The sequence below is a fragment of the Podarcis bocagei genome (genome assembly GCF_964188305.1).
Source record: "Podarcis bocagei genome assembly, chromosome: 9".
Lineage (NCBI taxonomy): Eukaryota > Metazoa > Chordata > Lepidosauria > Squamata > Lacertidae > Podarcis > Podarcis bocagei.
Window position 1 is genome coordinate 6,149,718 of NC_138134.1, and position 19,989 is coordinate 6,169,706.

Genomic DNA, 19,989 nt, shown 5'->3' on the forward strand with positions numbered 1-19,989 from the left:
ATAGTTGGGTCAAGGGACAAATTTCATTAGGGGTTAGTTCAGCAAGTTGCCGGGAGCTTAAGGAAGATGCAAGAATCTTAGAACTGTCTAGTGATATTAAAGCAGCAATTCTCAGTATTTGGAGGACATTCAACCCCACCAGCACCAAACTGGGCAATATTTCAACCCCCCTCCTCTTGCCCCCAACAGACATTTGGCATTTTGTGGCCATTGAACAGACTCGTTCCTTGTGGGGCTTTTGGAGGTGAACCCCCCTAGGCACCAGAAGGAGTGAATACAGTTTAGAGCCAGGGACCAGGTGAGTGCTAACTCCCAGCAGCCACTCAAAAGAACACAAACTGTTTACATGACAGTTACTTTTCACTGACAGAAAAAATATTTTGAACAAACCAATTAGGTGGAAAGGGAGGTGAGACAAACGAAGGGGTTCTAATCACACCCTCTTGATGAAACATGTGAATCTGAAGCACAGGGGGAAAGGCAGGGTCGCTGGAGCAGCTTGGTTTATTTTAATGCACCTGCTCATGTCTCTTTAATGCACAAGCTTTTAGTCGGCAAACTTCCCCCTGCTGTTTATTTCTGTGTCAAGAAAGCCTTCACCAGCTGAAAGTCTTCACGCTAGACAGCTAGTCCAGATGCAGGAGCAGGTCCAGGAACCAAGGTGGTACACTAAGATCATCTGGAGGGTCCATTGGTCCTCACCCTGACTTAAAGCTTGTGGACTCTCTGAGTTTAACTGCTCCTCAGCCTTAACTTCTGTTTCTCTGCGGCTGCAGTCTAGGAGTCAGGGAAACAGAGTTGCCCTGTTTTTCCTGCCAGGTTCCCCACGCCTTCAAAAGCTACATTACAACACACCTCTGTGGGTATATGCTCATTTTTGAGCCACAGGGTGGTTGGAGTTTTTCAGGAAAAAGGCTAACTCATACAGGACAATTATATGAACTGTTTCTGTTACCCATTTTAGAATATAATTAACAAATTCATATAGCTTTCTTATAATAGCTTCATCAGTATCTGAAAATTCAAACAGAGGCTCTTTATCCTGTCCAATGCTAAATGTAAATACACGAAACTTGTTAACATACCATATTTCTAGCACACATTATAAGCAAAATGATCAAGGCTTATTTTAAGTTTAAAGGTTGGCTGGAATTTTTTGTTGTTGCCCAGTTACAAATTGGAGCCAAATTCTTGCAGAGAGTTGTACTTTGGTTTAGCAACTCAGTGATTGCAAAGCTTACCTTGCCTATTTGAACACCCAATAACAAAATTTAGGAAGCAAAAAAAAAAGTATTTGCAGGACGGGATTGTCTGTTGTAGAGATGCTCACACATAACCTGGTTGAAAACTCCTAATAATCAAATATTGAAAGTGTTTCTGGTTGGACAGTCAGTCGGAAAAATGTAGTAGACCCTCTGACCAAACTAACTTTTGGAAAATAAAAAGGATATCAAAGAAATGGTTTTAACTGACCAGGAGTTTTTCACTATTAAAGTAAAACATGGTGTCTTATAATCACCTAATTTTCAGAAGCATCCGTTAGAGAGGCTAGGGGATCATACCTCTTGGATACAGAATAAGAAAAATTAATACATTCAGCAAATACACTGGCCACTTTTGGGTTTGGTAATGGGTTCTAAAAGATCTCTACTGGGAGAATGTTTTCTGGAATAGAAAATAACTGTTAGCTCGAAGGTGGAACTGGGCAAAGAAGAGGATTTAGCCAGGGCCACCCACCATCACACAAGCCCCACACCCCTGCTCTGCACTGATATCTCCTTTGGTGATGAACTGGTGCTGGTCCTGCTAAAAAAAAGGCAGTCTGTGAAGGTTCCTGGCACACTGCTAAGAAGAGCAGCCGTAGTCCATTTCAATGTTGAGAAAGGGGTGCTAATTGTGTTGGTATCTGCTTGGTTGGAGATAATGTTGAACATTTCAGAACTTATTTCTCACAAGTTACCAGAGACACATTAGGTGGCTAAAAACTTTGGAGTTTTTAGATGTAAAGAAGTTGACTTTAAGTAGCAGGAAATATGACCTGAGAACAGATATCCTAATCTAGAATTACAGCAGTGATATTGTACATGAAGATCCTACTGCAGTTCTCTTAAGACCTTGTGCTGTTGATGGTTAACTACATGTTTTTAAGTAAGCTATTGGACCTAATTCTTTTTCTCCTTTCCCCCTTTCAGAGTGAACGCCTGCTCATTAAAGGTGGACGGATTATTAATGATGACCACTCCTTCTATGCAGATGTTTACCTGGAAGATGGGCTGATAAAGTTAGTTTTAAAACTTTGAACTTTCTGTGTATGTTTGGTGATGCAAGAGTTGCTAGCAACATTATGGTGTACTTGCCTATTTAACATATCTTATCTATAGTCAAAGCTACAGACTCCCCATCCAGTCTTTTCTGATATCAGTAGACTGGATTGATTCCAGCCCAAAGTTTCTATTTGGGGTATGTTCACATTAGCAAGGTCAAACATACACCCCTTCTGTGTTTCAAACTGCATTTCACAGCGTTGTTAACATTAGAAGGGGGGGGGAATGTCTTCACCCAACAGACATGAACTTTTTGGTTTCTCTGCCCCTGCAACACCTGCCCTCCCAAACTCCTATTTTGTCATCTGCGCAGGTTGCTCATCTGCGCATGTTTGATGGGTGTCAGGATTTGTCCACATTAACCACTTCTTCTGCATCCAGTTTTTTAGTTAGATTGAAGCTGGCTTGAGCAAGGTGCCATGTGAATGTTACTTAAAAAACTTTCAGTGGGAGCACAGTGGTAAGTGAACATGCCCTTAGTTATAGGCATCCATCTGTCTTGAGAGACATTGGAGTGTGTAAACCGCTGTGTTAGGAGCACCAAAGTGACCTCCCTGGGACGCAAGCCTGGGCAGTGTATATCGAAGTCCTGGGCTGCCCAGAGGACAAGATCTCCTTTTCATCCTCGCTAATGTGGTCCTAAGGAACGCAGAACAGTTTGGCTTCAGCTGGGCTGCAGGAGTTGCTGGAAGGAGGAGTTCAAGGCGCCACCAACCATCTTAGGGACTCCTTTCTGGATTTGTGTATGGAAAAAACCTGACAAACCTAGCCAGCATCTTAAAAAGCAGAGACATCTGCTTGCCAACAAAGGTCCGTATAGTTAAAGCTATGGTATTCCCAGTAGTGATGTATGGAAACGAGAGCTGGACCATAAAGAAGGCTGATCGCGGAAGAATGGATGCTTTTGAATTATGGTGCTGGAGGAGACTCTTGAGAGTCCCATGGACTGCAAGAAGATCAAACCTCTCCATTCTGAAGGAAATCAGCCCTGAGTGCTCACTGGAAGGACAGATCCTGAAGCAGAGGCTCCAATACTTTGGCCACCTCATGAGAAGAGAAGACTCCCTGGAAAAGACCCTGATGTTGGGAAAGATGGAGGGCACAAGGAGAAGGGGATGAGAAAGGACGAGATGGTTGGACAGTGTTCTTGAAGCTACCAGCATGAGTTTGACCAAACTGCGGGAGCCAGTGGAAGGCAGGAATGCCTGGCATGCTCTGGTCCATGGGGTCACGAAGAGTCAGACACGACTAAATGACTAAACAACAACAAACCTTCTTAGGCTTTTCTTCTCCTGAAGATTTCCCACAAGGCACCAGAGGTTTAGGGTCAGAGTATTCCTTCTCCTAAGTGGGCTACCTTCCCAGGTTGATGAGCGTCATCTGCCCCTCCCCCCATTTCCCCCTATAGTGCACGCAAAACCCACTTTCTTGACCATTGAAACCCACCATTGGTCTTGTCCACCCCATCCACTGGAGCCTGTCTTTGCATGCAAGGGGAAGTCTCTAACTCAATGGGTTTGAGACCAACTGGCTGCCCTGGTTTAGCTGGGTAGTCAAAGCCGTTTCCCGGAGTGTGGCCACTGTCACATGCTAACAGCTTACAGGAGGCGCACGTGAAAGGGTGCAGGGTGAGGACCAAAGGTGGACAAACTACCCAGAAGTAGCACAACCTCTGGTGGGGGGCACATGCCCTTAGTATAGTGTAGAAATCATAGCATAAAAGCTGTTAGGCAAGCATGTACTTCCAGTCAAAGAATTTCCATCAAACATAGAAGGGGCTTAGCTGTTTTAAAAGGATGTCCTCATGTGAAACTACTGATTTGGATATAGATTTGACACTATGATGGCCAAACTAGATATACCTTGGTGTGTGTTGGGGAAGGGGTTGTTCATCAGAAAAATAGCAGAAAATAAAGTAAGAAATTGCAAGAGGTATAGAATTCTCCCCCCCCCCCCAAAAAAAACTTCTTTGCTGTGGTCCAGTTTATTACTGGTTTGGAGTGGGTCGCAATCTTCTTTTTTGTTAAATAAATTTTATTAATTTTCAATTACAGAAATCCAGTATGCACCAAAATATATTAATACCAAATTACAATACCAATTCAGATACAACTCAATTACATGGCCCAGTGATGGCCAAACTTGGCCCTCCAGCTGTTTTGGGACTACAGTTCCCATCATCCTTCACCACTGGTCCTGTTAGCTAGGAATGATGGGAGTTGTAGTCCCAAAACAGCTGAAGGGCCAAGTATGGCCATCACTGACCAATTTTGTATGGCTTCCCATATGCTGTACTTCAGGGTCTGATTCCCTTTAATTCTGCCCCCAAACTATTGCTTAAACCAAAGACAATCCATTCTTGATAAAATCCCTTATACCGCAGCTACAATGATTAACTTCAATTCGCATTAACACATAATAGTAATTTGTAAATTCGCAGATGAAGTTCTCCTGCAATCTTCTGAATGGATCTTGTTTCATTTGTGCTCTGCATAGTAATGTGACACACACATTGCTGGGCCTCTTGGAGTGGTTTTGTAACAACAAGGTCTGCCACCCTCAGGCCCATTCCCTTCATATTTCTTCTATCTGCACATGTGTGTGCTTTATGTATAACTGGGTGTTTGTATATATGCCTCTTGAGGATTAACACTTTATGTAGCTCTGCTGAAGTGAGCTTAAGCCCATGAAAGCTTATGCCACATAAATTTGTAAGTCCTGACTTGTGTTTTTTTCTGCAACAGACTAATAATAATAATAATAATAATAATTTATTATTTGTACCCCGCCCATCTGGCTGGGTTTCCCCAGCCACTCTGGGCGGCTTCCACAGAAACCAAAAAACACTAAAATATCATACATTAAAAGCTTCCCTGAATAGGGCTGCCTTAAGATGTCTTCTGAATGTCAGGTAGTTGTCCATCACCTTGACATCCGATGGGAGGGCATTCCACAGGGCGGGCGCCACCACCGAAAAGGCCCTCTGCCTGGTTCCCTGTAGCTTCGCTTCTCGCAATGAGGGAACCGCCAGAAGGCCCTCGGCGTTGGACCTCAGTGTCCGGGCAGAACGATGGGGGTGGAGACGCTCCTTCAGGTATACTGGGCCGAAGCCGTTTAGGGCTTTAAAGGTCAACACCAACACTTTGAATTGTGCTCGGAAACGTACTGGGAGCCAATGTAGGTCTTTCAAGACCGGTGTTATGTGGTCTCGGCGGCCGCCCCCAGTCACCAGTCTAGCTGCCGCATTCTGGATTAGCTGTAGTTTCCGAGTCACCTTCAAAGGTAGCCCCACGTAGAGCGCATTGCAGTAGTCCAAGCGGGAGATAACTAGAGCATGCACCACTCTGGCCAGACAGTCAGCGGGCAGGTAGGGTCTCAGCCTGCGTACCAGGTGGAGTTGGTAGACAGCTGCCCTGGATACAGAATTGACCTGTGCCTCCATGGACAGCTGTGAGTCCAAAATGACTCCCAGGCTACGCACCTGGTCCTTCAGGGGCACAGTTACCCCATTCAGGACCAGGGAGTCCTCCACACCAGCCCGCCCCCTGTCCCCCAAAAACAGTACTTCTGTCTTGTCAGGATTCAACTTCAATATAGAATGTGAGGGACATGACATTCATATGCTTTGATATTAGAATTTCTCATTCACTTTATCTTAAACTGAGGAAGCTATTGCATTTTATAAACATAAGTCAACTGCAGGCGGGCAAATCAATTCTAGTATTCATGGTTGGCTATAGCGCTTCCCCTGAGGAAGTATACTATAAGCAGGTTCATATGTAAGGCCTTTGCTGCTCCTGCTGTTGCACCACTGGGAGCTAAGCCATGGTTTGTTTAGGTTGCTGTCTGAATTGAGGCTCATGGTTTGTCTTGCTCCAGGTAAAGGATGAGCTGTAAACCCAAAAAATAGTTTTGGTTGCAGCTCATGGGGTGTCTGGAGTGATACAAGCCACAGTCCTGGATTCTGTGGAAAGTTTTCCATTTCATATGTTCATTAGTCACAATGCCCATTGCAGATACAATCTTAGGCAAGCTTGGAAGCTTCAAGGTTGTTAGTGAACAGAAACAAATACAGGTAAATAAACATACTAAATTAAATCACCTTCTAAGGCACCAGTAACTTTTCTGATGCAAAACTGTTTTGTTTTTGTTTTTTTGCAGATTAGTGTAATTTTCCATAAATCTTTTCAGTATGAATTTTTCCAGAAAAAACCCTTTAGTGCTTTAGTGTGAGATCTCCAGCCAAACTAGCCTTCCACTTAGCAAAATTTGCAGTATTTGGTATTGACCCAATTTATATGTAAACTGCATTGATGCAGTGATGCTCAGAAGAATGTGGAGGCTGTTTCATGTGTGTGGAATGACTGGGCTGGATTTTTGTAAACCTCTTAGATGTTTTCTTAAAATTAAGCAGTAGATAAATTCTGTTAAATAAGATAAATGAAATTTAATTTATTCGTTCTCTAAATCAGTGGTTCACAATTAGCTAAGTACTGTGCACTTACTGTTTTTCAAAAGCCAAGCCACAGACTCCCTCCTTTTGAAATTTTTGAGATATCTGTGGCAGTTTTTGTTATGTGGATGGTGTCACAGACTCCCTGGGTGGGTTATCCCTGAGGTTCGCAGGCCACCAGTCGGGAACCACATCTCTAAATGTTTAGTTGGCATGGCTGAAGCCTGATCAGCCACCCCACAGCTGTGTAGCACTGCATACGGGCAACTGTGTCCATGGGGTTCCAGGGTCTACCTTTAGCTCTAGCTTCTAAGTTCTGATACATCTTAAGAATGTTCATGATTCCTGCATTGCAGAGGGTTGGACTACATGACCCTTGAGATCCCTTCTAACTGTGATTAATAATCCTGTGATTCTGTGATTCTTCTATGAGCCCATTTGGGGTATTAGAGGGACAGTGGGAGAGAGGTTTGCAAGAAGCAACTGACAACTTTAATCAATTATATTATCAGAAGAACTATACAACCCAAATAGTTAATCGAACTTCACAAAGGCATGGGCAATTTGCACCATTCTTCCATTGCCAACATTTGTGTTATGATTTGCATGTTTTGGAACTGGAAGTCAGGTTTGGGCTGGCTGTGATATTCTTTCTGTTGGTGGACATAGTAATAGCTTCACTGTGCTGTAAGGAAAGCTACAGTATATGACACAAGCAGTTTGTAGGAATTCTAAGCAGCGTAAAGACCAGCCCATGAGATACTGTAGCTAAACTTTCATTTGCAGGATCTATGGTTGCAAAATGCATGCAAAAATGCAGTGAGATCTATTGGGATGCAGGATGCTGTATAATCACATCTTAGACCCTAATATGTACATGATTCCACTGAAGTTGAGGTTTATATTTGAAACCTTCAAGATTGTTGTTAATGTTTCTAGACAAAAGAACCATAATAGCCCTTCTTCCTTTTTGTCAGACAAATAGGAGAGAATTTGATTGTTCCTGGTGGAGTGAAGACCATTGAGACGAATGGGCTTATGGTTATTCCTGGAGGCATCGATGTCAATACTTACCTGCAGAAGCCCTATCAAGGCATGATGGCTATTGATGATTTCTATCATGGCACAAAGGCAGCTCTAGGAGGAGGCTCTACCATGATCAGTAAGTACTGGAAATGCTCAGCACTTCATAATGGATGTGTCCCATTCATAGAAGCATTAGAGAAAGGTTTAGTTTCATATGGCACAGGAGAGCAAACAAGCAAGTCCAGACCTTTCTCCCCATTAAAGATAGTAATAGCTGAAGCTTCAGTGGCTGTGATGATATGTGCAAATGGGTTATCGAGACTGAAGGAAAACAAACTGCTGGTGAATGAAAACATTAGATTTTTATCTGAATATATTGTTGTTGTTGTTGTTGTTGTTGTTGTTATTGTTGTTATTATTTCAGTTTATTAGTTCCTTACCACATAAGTCTCCAAGTGACTTAAAAAAATTGAAAGCTGAAAGAATGGCAAAACCCCCTGAAAAAGGACAGTGTAATATAATGGTAACCATACCTGCCCTTGGACCATAGGGTGAAAGGCTGGGAAGGAAGGAAGGAAATAATTTATAAAAGAAATCTATTGAAACAGCAGCAAAAGCATGGCTGTCAACCTTCCCTTTTTTGTGGGAAATTTCCTTATTCTAACGCCGTTTCCCACTGCTTTCCACTTCTATCCCAGATTGTTAGATATCCCGTGGACTGTCCCTGGGACAGGTGAGGCTGCTGATCCCCATTTTCGAGGCTGCTGATCCCTTATTTTCAAATCTGAAAGTTGACAGCTATGAGCAAAAGCATTCTATCAATAGACAGCAAAATAAAACAGGCAGCGACCATTTCGCACGGGGGTTCCATTCCCAGCCCCCACATGCGTTGGCAGAGAGTGTATAAGAGTGCCCTGCCCCGTTATGCCCCACCCCCTTTCTCCCCGTTCTGCCCTCGTTTTGCCACCTTCTGGGTCTCTGAAAGGACCCGTGCATCGGTGATCATGCGTCAATTGGAAGCCCCGAAAATGGTCGCCACCGGTAGTAGTAATAATAATAATAATAATAAAAATCATTATCCACCCAATGCCTGGGAGAATAGGTAAGTTTTTACTTAGCTTAGGGACGGTGTTAAGTGATGGAGCAGGGTGGATCTCACTGGGGAGAGTTTTCCAAACTTCCATGAGAGGAGCACCCAGAGAAGGGCCCTGTACGAAAACCAGAGTGTCTGGGTAGGATCAAATCATGAGTGGGGTTTGAAAAGATATTGGGGCTCTGAGCCATATAGAGATTTAAGGTTACATCACCACTTTGAATGGGACTTGGAAATGAACAGGCAGCCACTGCAGCTGAGTCAAGGGCCGGTGCCACGTGATCCATTTGCCCTAAACCTCTTAGCAATTCAGGTGGGTGCATTCGATGCTGCCTAGTTTCCGAATCATCTTCAGAGACACCCCTGTGCAATTACATTGCAGTAATCCAGAAGGACGCTGTCTAGAGCATCCTGCATGGCACTCACTTGGACAGGAGAGCCATTCTCTAGCAGCATCTCAGTCTTGTCTAGGTTAAACTTCAGTCCATTGGTCCTCATTCAGTCGCTTGTGACCAGGCAACAGTTCAGCACATCCGCTGCCTCACCTACAGAAGATGAAAATGAGAAACAGAGCTGGCTGTCCTCAGGATACTGCTAACAATGTGCTCCAAAACTGAGTATGACCCCACTTAGCAGTTTTAGTGTCATAAAGTGTCGGTAAAACACTTTACATTTCATCTTAGTGTGTGATCACACCGGCTTTGGCTGGTTTACCTGTGGCCCTGTGCAGAAAATTTCAGCTTAGCTCAGTGATACATCCTCTGTATCACTGTAATATGCTCCTTATGGGATTATTTTTAAAGACTTGTTAGGAAACCAGTTGGTACAGAACATAGCAACAAGAATGCTGGTACCAAGTTATCTGAAGGGCCACTTGCATCTATATGAGCTTTCCTGGGCTTTCAGATCTGCTTCTGAGGCCCTGCATTAGTCTGATGGGTACCAGATACAGGGCCTTTCAGGTGGTGGCCCTATAGTTAGTCTCCCTTGGAAAGTATGAGTGTCCCCATCTTTGGAAATGTCTAAGAAACTACTAAAATATTTTCTGTCTTTTTATTATCTGCTGTTGCTTTAAAAAAATATTTTAATGTTTTAGTGGATATTGTTCAGTTTTAAGCAGGTATAATGCCTTGTTGTTGCTATTGTTATTGTTATTATTATTATTATTAAGTCATAAATTTTGGACATTGTCTTGAAGTGGCTGTTGCACCCTAAAAAGTAACATATAAATCAGGTAATAAATAAAATAAACAAAACTGTTGAGAATGATTGGCAAAAGGTGTTATTTCAGCATATGCCCCTTGTTAGATGAGTGTAGTCTATTTATATAAAAAACTGAAAGACTGCAGTGGAGCTAAACAGCGAAGCTGGGCGAGAGAATTTGTCAGTGAGGAGCTAGGTGGGAAAAGGAGCCTATTTCTAGGAAGAGAGAAGAGAGCAATGTGTGAAAGTGCCATTGAGAGTGGCTTCATTTTCAGGCTATTTTATTCTCGGCAGTTGGGTGGGCAGCAGGGGCAAAACAAGACAACAAGCTATGATTAAGCCAGGATGTCAGAACGGGCATAACAACAAACTGTGATTTATGATCCTAGTTTGCTGTCTCAAGCATAGTACAGTGGTGCCTCACAAGACGAAAAGAATCCGTTCTGTGATTCTCTTCGTCTAGCGGTTTTTTCGTCTTGCGAAGCAAGCCCATTGAAGGATTAGCGGATTAGCGCTATTAGCGGCTTTTAGCGGTTTATCTGCTGATTGGATCAGCTGATAAGCGGATTAGCGGCTTAGAAAAAGGGGGGGAAGGGGGGGAAACCAGCAGGAACTCGCAAGACATTGTCGTCTTGCAAAGCAAGCCCATAGGAAATTCGTTTTGCGAAGCACCTCCAAAATGGAAAACTCTTTCGTCTAGCGAGTTTTCCGTCTTGCGAGGCATTCGTCTTGCGGGGCACCACTGTATGGCTAGTGTGCCTGCTGGGGTTCAGGCATGCAGACAGGCTGGGGTTATGCTAAAAACAACAACCCTATGGCTTGGTGTTGCTTCCAACGTGGGCCACTTTGGTGCTTACTCCTAAGTGTGCATTGGCCAAGGCTGCACATATTTCTTAGGTGATGACCTATTCTTACTGGCTTAGTCAGCTCAGTGTCCTGCTTTTCGGAAGAAATAGGCAAGATCAAACTTAAGTTAATTGAAATAGTTCTTCCTTGCACAGAGAAACAACTAGAGGCGGTTGGAGGATGGATGGCAGCTAACAGATTGAGGTTGAATCCTGACAAGACAGAAGTACTGTTTTTGGGGGACAGGGGGCGGGCTGGTGTGGGGCATTCCCTGGTCCTGAATGGGGTAACTGTGCCCCTGAAGGACCAGGTGCGCAGCCTGGGAGTCATTCTGGACTCACATCTGTCCATGGAGGCACAGGTCAATTCTGTGTCCAGGGCAGCTGTCTACCAGCTCCACCTGGTACGCAGACTAAGACCCTACCTGCCCGCTGACTGTCTCGCCAGAGTGGTGCATGCTCTAGTTATCTCCCACTTGGACTACTGCAATACACTCTACATGGGGCTACCTTTGAAGGTGACCCGGAAACTGCAATTAATCCAGAATGCGGCAGCTAGACTGGTGACTGGGAGTGGCCGCCGGGACCACATAACACCAGTCCTGAGAGATCTGCATTGGTTCCCAGTACGTTTCCGAGCACAATTCAAAGTGTCGGTGCTGACCTTTAAAGCCCTAAACGGCCTCAGTCCAGTATACCTGAAGGAGCGTCTCCACCCCCATCGTCCAGCCCGGACACTGAGGTCCAGTGCCGAGGGCCTTCTGGCAGTTCCCTCATTGCGAGAAGTGAGGTTACAGGGAACCAGACAGAGGGCCTTCTCGGTAGTGGCGCCCACCCTGTGGAACGCCCTCCCTTCAGATGTGAAGGAAATAAGCAGTTATCCTATCTTTAAAAGCCATCTGAAGGCAGCCCTGTTTAGGGAAGTTTTTAATATCTAATGCTGTATTGTTTTTAACATTTGATTGGGAGCCGCCCAGAGTGGCTGGAGAAACTCAGCCAGATGGGCGGGGTATAAATAAATTATTATTATTATTATTATTATTATTATTATTATTATTATTATTATTAAAGCCCTTCAAAAACAGCGTGGCAATGAAACAAGAGGTTTCAGGACCTGTTTTGTTTCATGTACTATTGCATCTGTAGGTAAAATGTGGACTGAACTTTATTTGCCTATTAACAAACACTTCATCCTCATTTCAGTTGACCATGTACTTCCTGAACCCAGCTCCAGTCTATTAACCTCCTTTGAGAAGTGGCACGAGGCAGCAGACACCAAATCCTGTTGCGATTACTCTCTCCATGTGGATATCACCAACTGGTATGATGGAATCAGGGAAGAGCTGGATATCCTGGTACAAGATAAAGGTTAGTAACAGTCTAGCAGAATAGTCAGATGAAGAGATAAAAGTAAAAATATGGGGGACATTGTCAAAAACCTTACTGAAATCATGATACACAACGTCCACAGCATTCCCCTGATCTACCAAGCTTGCAATTCTATAAAAGAAATAAATAAATTAGATTTTTTTTCTGGCATGATTTGTTTTTGAGAAACCCATGCTGGGTCTTACTAATCACAGCATCCTTTTATAAGTTCTTGCAGACTGTTTAATTATATGTTCTAGGACATTCCTGGTATTGATGTCAAGTTGATCGGTCAGTAGTTACATGTATCTTCTCCCCACCCCCTTTTTGGAGATGAGGACAATATTTGTCCTCTTCCAGTCCTCAGGGACCTCACCTGCTCCAAGAATTCTTGAAGATCACATCTGCAAGCTCCTTTAGTACCCTTGGATACACATCTCTGTGCTCCCTGTCTCTTGTATCACCGTCTATCCTGTTTTTGCATTCCAAAAACTTATTTAAAAATTCCATTCATTCTCAAACATGGTATTTTTACAAATAGCTTGTTGCACTCATAAAGCCCAAGTTCATTCACTTAACACTGCTTCTCTCCGTAACTCAGTATACCATCCTCTTAAGTCTGGTGTCTGACAGCTCTTCCTGAAGGAGCGTCTCCACCCCCATCGTTCTGCCTGGACACTGAGGTCCAGCGCCGAGGGCCTTCTGGTGGTTCCCTCTCTGCAAGAAGTGAGGTTCCAGGGAACCAGGCAGAGGGCCTTCTCGGTGGTGGCACCCGCCCTGTGGAACGCCCTCCCATCAGATGTCAAAGAGATAAACAACTACCTGACATTTAGAAGACATCTGAAGGCAGTCTTGTTTAGGGAAGTTTTTAATGTGTGGCATTTTAATGTATTTTTCCAATCTTTGTTGGAAGTTGCCCAGAGTGGCTGGGTTAATAATAATAATAATAATAATAATAATAAAATTTGGCTTGTGGTCTAGTGGTGGTCTATGCCTGGGCTAAGCCACTGAACACTTTGTGAATCAGGAAAAAGAACTGTGAAATAAAAGCGGAGACAACACTTTCTTAAAAGACAGCTGCACGTAACTAGCATTTTTATTTTCTGCCAGAAGCTTGCGCTCTTAACAGGATCTGATCATTAACTTGACTTTGCAAGCAGAAAGTGAACTAGTTGGACTATTAAGCTTAAAATAGAAGTAGCCATTTGTGCATCTGTCATCGTATTTTCTGTGGCGGCATCTGCACAATGCATCCACCTTCCCTGCCTTTAAAAAACCCAAAAAAACAGCTGTGCTCCCAGCATTCACTGGTGCTTGACCTGAATGTATCATATTTTTAACACTGCCTTATATTTTCATTTGCATTATCCTTCTGTATTTTAATGTTTGATATATTTTTAAATATTGTATACAACTTTGAGATGATATGGGAGGTAACAGAGAAAGATTTTAAACAAGTAATAAAAAATAAATTAAAACTGTTTTAACATAAACAGTACTAATATGAATATTTATGAAGGTAACTGTTTCAGAATGCTAAAAAAATGCACATTCGCTTTATTCTGAATACTTTTCCCCCTGTAAATAGGTGTTAATTCTTTTCAAGTCTACATGGTCTACAAAGATCTCTACCAAATGACTGACAGCCAGGTAATCTGTGCATTTTCATATGAGATCTCTGATTCCCAGGAACTCTTCTAATGGAGATCCATGCTTTTGAATTAAGCTTAAGTTTGGGATGGGTGTGTGTTGAAATGTGAGCAGTCATGTCCCTCCTTCCTCTGAAAGTTTCAGGTGGGCTAACACTTAGTTTTTAATTGAAATTGTGATGAATGTTTTGTGCATATTACAGTTAAAACATAACATTATGGCAGAATCTATTGCGAACACAAATTTGGAGTTTTGAAACATGTCATTTCCAGCACAGTGACTGGTATGGCCTCATGTTTTCAAGGAGTATCTTCACACGCTTGGAGCATATCCAGAACTTGCTTTAGAATATTAAACATTTACAAATGCTTGTAAATGTTTAATGTGCACTATTTTTGTTATTTAATGTGTAGCTGTGAGGCCTCTGGGCAGGACTGGGACTACAGAATTTGGGGAAGTGGGATTAATCCTTTCCACACACCCACAATTTACCCCTTCCTGGAAGCTGCTGCTAGTCTTGTGAGGGGATTATCCTCCCAAGACTTATAGCAGCTTCTGGAAAGGGCTGGGGGGGGGGAGGCTTAGCAGGACAGTAGCCTGCCCCCCTCCCTGTGTGATGTGCTCCCAGTTCTACTGCTCTTTAGAGAACAAGAACTATGCACATTTAATACATGCATTTAGCATCTAATCAAGAGTTGGCTTGGTTTTTGTTCCTACTTTTTCTCCAAGAAAAAATGCTTTGGAATCGTTTTAGAAGTTCTTGCCTTCTTCTTCTTCTTTTTAAATTTTATTGTTACCGTTCACATTGACACACCATACAGAAAAAGAAAATAAATTCCATCACCACCAAAGAAAAAAAGAGAATTAATACATCAACTAATAACATTCAAAACATAAAATAAGTGGTCTTTTTCTATGCGCCAGACTTCCCGTCTATTCCTTATTACAGATTCTGTATTAATTGTTCGCTGCCATTGCATAATGAGTCTTGTTCAATTTCAATATCCCTTAATCCATTCATTGGTTTTACCACATTTTTAACACTGCTACTGAAATTATTCGAACGCTGCGTATGACCTTAAACTACTATTATTATTTTTCAAGTATTTTTTTAAAACTTATCTCTTCTGACATGCTATCTAATTCCACATATTCAGCCATTTTTTTAATCCATTCTAATCTTGATGGGACTTTATGGCTTTTATAATTTGCCGCAAAAAACTTTGTGGAAGTAATTGCCTTCTAATTGTGGGAATCTGAGTTAAACTGTGAGCTCTTCATGAAATCATAAACAAGAAAGCATCTACAGATTTTTATTTTTTTTAATGTTCAGGTTCCTGTCAAACTTACCGTATGTTTTGCTCTATAAGACTCACTTTTTCCCTCCTAAAAAGTAAGGGGAAATGTGTGTGCGTCTTATGGAGCGAATGCAGGCTGCGCAGCTATCCCAGAAGCCAGAACAGCAAGAGGGATTGCTGTGCAGCAATCCCTCTTGTTGTTCTGGCTTTTGAGATTCAGAATATTTTTTTTCTTGTTTTCCTCCTCCAAAAACTAGGTGCGTCTTATGGTCTGGTACGTCTTATAGAGCGAAAAATACAGTATCTGAAAGGTGGTGGAATTAGAGGCAAAGTAAATGTGATGCTAAATGTGTTACTCCAAAGCATATCTGGGTGGGGTTAATTCTTAGGATTTCAGCAGACAGGGAGAGGGAACCAACTCCCCATTGGTGTCAAGCACTGTGTTTTCCTTTGCTGATGAGAAGGGATGAGATGAAGAAACAGAGTGAAATAAAGTTTTACCCTTTTTTGGCTGTTGTGCTACCCTAAAATGAAAGGAAATGTCTGTATGCATGTGTGTTTTAAAGAAGGGGATAAAAGAATTGGGATATACAATAATCTGTCATTGCTGACTGTTCCCCCCTCCCTTGGTACTGTATATAGCTCTATGAAGCCTTTACTTTTCTGAAAAGTCTTGGAGCTGTAATCATGGTCCATGCTGAAAATGGAGATTTGATAGCTCAGGTGAGAAAAACTTTTCTTCTACATTTATTCTTTGAACTGTCTGATACCCTTGATAGGTAGATTCGTTGGGCACAGATGTTTGCAATCTTATCCACCCATTTGGTTGTAGATTAGTACTGCAGTGTGGCAGTAGCAATGGTCATCAAGCCCTCGCAAAATGTAATGAGTGCTGAATGTCATGGTTGTGACAGGGAGTGATTGAAAATGAGCCCTACTTGGCGCCATGAAAAATTAAAATACAGTGGTGCCCCGCAAGACGAATGCCTTGCAAGACGGAAAACCCACTAGACGAAAGGGTTTTCCATTTTGGAGGTGCTTCGCAAAACGAATTTCCTATGGGCTTGCTTCGCAAGACGAAAATGTCTTGCGAGTTCCTGCGGGGTTTTTTTCCTCCCCCCATTTCCCCCAAGCCGCTAAGCCGCTTAACAGCTGATCCGCTAAGCTGATTATCAGCTGATCCGCTAAGCTGCTTAACAGCTGTTTCGCTAAGCCGCTTATCAGCTGATCCGCTAAGCCGCTAAACTGCTTATCAGCTGATCCGCTAAGCCCGCTAAGCCGCTAATAGCACTAATCCGCTAAGCTGCTAATGGGCTTGCTTTGCAAGACGAAAAAAGCGCAAGACGAAGAGACTCGCAGAACGGATTCTTTCTGTCTTGCGAGGCACCACTGTAAGATGTAATCCTGAACATAGAAAAATCTACTGATATAAATTGGACAGGTGTGTTTAATTGTGTGCTTCACTAGGACTTAATGGATGCTAGCCTTTCTCTGGACTGGACTGCTTACACTGGGCTGTGTTTAAGCCATGCTGTGATTGCAGAAAGGTACCCAAAACACGTAGACATTATTATTTGGCCCAAAGTTCAGTACTGGATGCCGATGATGATGATGCTAGTATCAAAAAGAGGTTCTTTATTGCATAACTGTCCCAGAAAGACCTATGTGACATATTGGTACCAATTCAAGTGCCACCTGGCCTTAGATGTCCATGCTTAGAACCAGGTGGTTCTTAAGTGATGAAACAGTCAAGAAGGGAGGGCTTGGAATAGGTGGACATTTTCAAAATTTTGTCAGGCAGTTAGCATATAGAATCTGTAATAATTATCAGTGCACTTTAGTTGTGGTGGAATAAGCGAATGGGCCTCTGAGTTTGCCATAAATTTAATTTATTTCATTTAATTTTTGAGTTTTTGTGGTGCTATTCGTGGCCAGAAACAGTTCCAGCTAAAAGCAAACAACAACAGCAACAACATGGCTGCTCAAATGACTGGGTTGCCATCCACTATGGGCAGCTTCCAACAAAATATAAAAAACACAATAAAATATTAAACATTAAAAACTTCCCTGTACAGGGCTGCCTTTTGACATGTGATGGGAGGCTATTCCACAGGGCAGGGACAACTACTGAGAAGGCCTTCTGCCTGGTTCCTTGTAACTTTGCTTCTCACAGTGAGGGAACCACTAGAAGGCCCTCAGAGCTGGACCTCAGTTTCTGGGCTGAACGATGGGGGTGGTGATGCTCCTTCATATATACAGGGCTGAGGCCATTTAGGGCTTGAAAGGTCAGTACCAACACTTTGAGTTGTGCTCAGAAATGTTCTGGGAGCCAACATAGATCCTTTAGGACAGGTGTGATATGGTCCCAGTGGCCCTCCAAGTCACCAGTCTAGCTGCCGCATTCCGGATTAGCTGTAGTTTCTGAGTCACCTTCAAAGGTAGCCCCACATAGCACACATTGCAGTAGTTGCAAGCAGGAAATAACTGTTGCATGTCCCACTCTGTGAGACAGTGTGCAGGCAGGAAGGGTCTCAGCCACCCTGGAGCTGGTAGACAGCCACCCTGGACACAGAATTAAGCTGTGCTTCCATGGACAGCTGTGAGTCCAAAATAACCCCAAGGCTGCACACCTGGTCCTTTAGGGGCAGAGTTACCTCATTCAAGACCAGGAAGTCCTTCACACCTGACTGCCCCCCCATCCCCCAGAAGCAGTAGCTCTGTCTTGTCAGGATTCAACCTGAATCCATTGATTGCTGTCCATCCTCCAGCCACCTCCAGACACATAGGACCAGGTTCATCACATTCACTGTTTCTGATTTAAATGAGAGGTAGAGCTGGTGTCATCTGCCTATTGGTGAACACCCAGCCCAAACCACCTGATGACCTTTCCCAGCAGTTTCATATGGATGTTAAAAAGCATGAGAGAGGGTGGAATGAGGTACCCCACAAGTGAGTGTTGAAGGGTCTGAGCACTCATCTCCCCACGCGACTTCCTGGACATGACCCAGGAAGGAGTGGAACCATTGCATAACAGTGCCCCCTACTCCCAGCCTTCCTAGATGGTACAGAAGGATACCATGGTTGATGGTATCAAAAGCAGCCGAGAGATCCAGCAGAACCAGGAAACAGCTTTCACCTCTGTCCCTAACCTGCCAGAGATCATTGACCAGTCAGCCAGGGTGGTTTCTGTCCCGTGGTGGAGCCTGAATCCTGATTGGAAGGGATCCAAATGGTCCACATCCTCCAGACATGCCTGTAGTTTAAAACAATTTAAAAATAAAACAGGCACCTAGCATAATACATAGTTAAAACAGTAGCAGTTAAAATTATAAATCAGGAACATTATGCAGTAAAAGCAGATTGGAATATCCGAAATCTGTAAACTACGCAGAATACATAGTTGATTGGATGGTATTTAAATGCTAACAATAAATATCGTTCCTTAACCAACAGACATGACTGAATACAGTGTATACGAGAGACTTTTGATACATATCAATTGATATACCGGTATTTGTAACCTGTTGGCCATCAACTTTTGTCTATTACCTCCTCAGGAACAAAAGCGTATGCTGGAGATGGGCATCACTGGACCAGAGGGCCACGCCTTGAGCAGGCCAGAGGAGGTGAGAGCTGTGTTCAAGTTCAGTCTTAGGGCTGCAGGAGCCATGCGTTAAAGTTTCTACAATTTTTTCTAGCAGAACTAACCAAACCAAGAGAAATCCATAAGCACTTCACATCACTTTGTGATTCTGTGATAATAATACCTCAATACAGTGGTGCCTCGCAAGACGAAATTAATTCATTCTGTGAGTTTTTTCGTCTTGCGAATTTTTTGTCTTGCGAAGCACGGTCAAGTCGCAACTGCACCTCTTCAAGTGGTTTTAAGAAAAAGGAAACAAACTTGCAAGACGTTTTCGTCTTGTGAAGCAAGCCCATAGGGAAATTCGTCTTGCGAAGCAACTCAAAAAATGAAAAACTCTTTTGTCTTGCGAGTTTTTCATCTTCCGAGGCATTCGTCTTGCGAGGTACCACTGTACAGAACACCTTAATAACAAAATTTTAAGCTGTGGCCTTGAAGCTGATCACCTGCAAATGTTCCATTGACTTCTATGAGAATATTAAAGGGGTCGCTCTGCTGATGAACACTTCAGTATAGCAGTTGCTTGCAAGGTGGCAAGCTGATTACATTCAGTTGTTAATGTTTTTGAAGTCGTAGGAGTTTTTTCAGGTACCACCTTGAGCCATTCATGCCATTTAGATCAGGGGTGAGAAATCTTTTTTTTCTGTAAGCAGTATTCTGAAATTTGTGTATAGCTTCAAATTAATTCTGCTTGGAGAAAAAGCAAAGCGTGAAGTAGCAGGAAAGGTTATATTTTTGTAAGTCAGTTAAAAGAGGAAGGGGGTTGAGGGATGAGGAACTGTTCATAAAGCAGAAGAGGAAAGTGGCTGGAATCTGGGAAATACCTGTGTGAAAAATTTGCAAGGTAATGATGAAGTTACTTTGACTGAATTTCTTTCCTTATTTAAGCTTGAAGCAGAAGCTGTTTTCCGAGCCATCACCATAGCTAGTCGCATCAACTGTCCGTTGTATATCACCAAGGTCATGAGCAAGAGTGCAGCTGACATCATTTCACTGGCTAGAAAGAAAGGTACAGAATGCAGCCTTTCATACTGTTATGAGGGGAAAAAACTGCTCCTTTTCCCTTATGGGGTATCCTCAGCCCAT

General features: G+C 43.0%; 1 protein-coding gene across 2 annotated transcripts in view; it reads left to right on the top strand.

Moving 5' to 3' along the window:
• The window catches only part of CRMP1 (collapsin response mediator protein 1), a 38,353-nt gene that overhangs the window by 5,149 nt on the left and 13,215 nt on the right, over window positions 1-19,989 (top strand). For both annotated transcript variants that reach the window (XM_081209320.1, XM_081209321.1), the window contains exons 2-8: window positions 2,193-2,281; window positions 7,755-7,939; window positions 12,148-12,312; window positions 13,901-13,962; window positions 15,903-15,983; window positions 18,818-18,886; window positions 19,792-19,912. In XM_081209320.1, coding sequence (XP_081065446.1) covers window positions 2,193-2,281; window positions 7,755-7,939; window positions 12,148-12,312; window positions 13,901-13,962; window positions 15,903-15,983; window positions 18,818-18,886; window positions 19,792-19,912 — 772 coding nt within the window. The remainder of the gene's footprint in view (window positions 1-2,192; window positions 2,282-7,754; window positions 7,940-12,147; window positions 12,313-13,900; window positions 13,963-15,902; window positions 15,984-18,817; window positions 18,887-19,791; window positions 19,913-19,989) is intronic.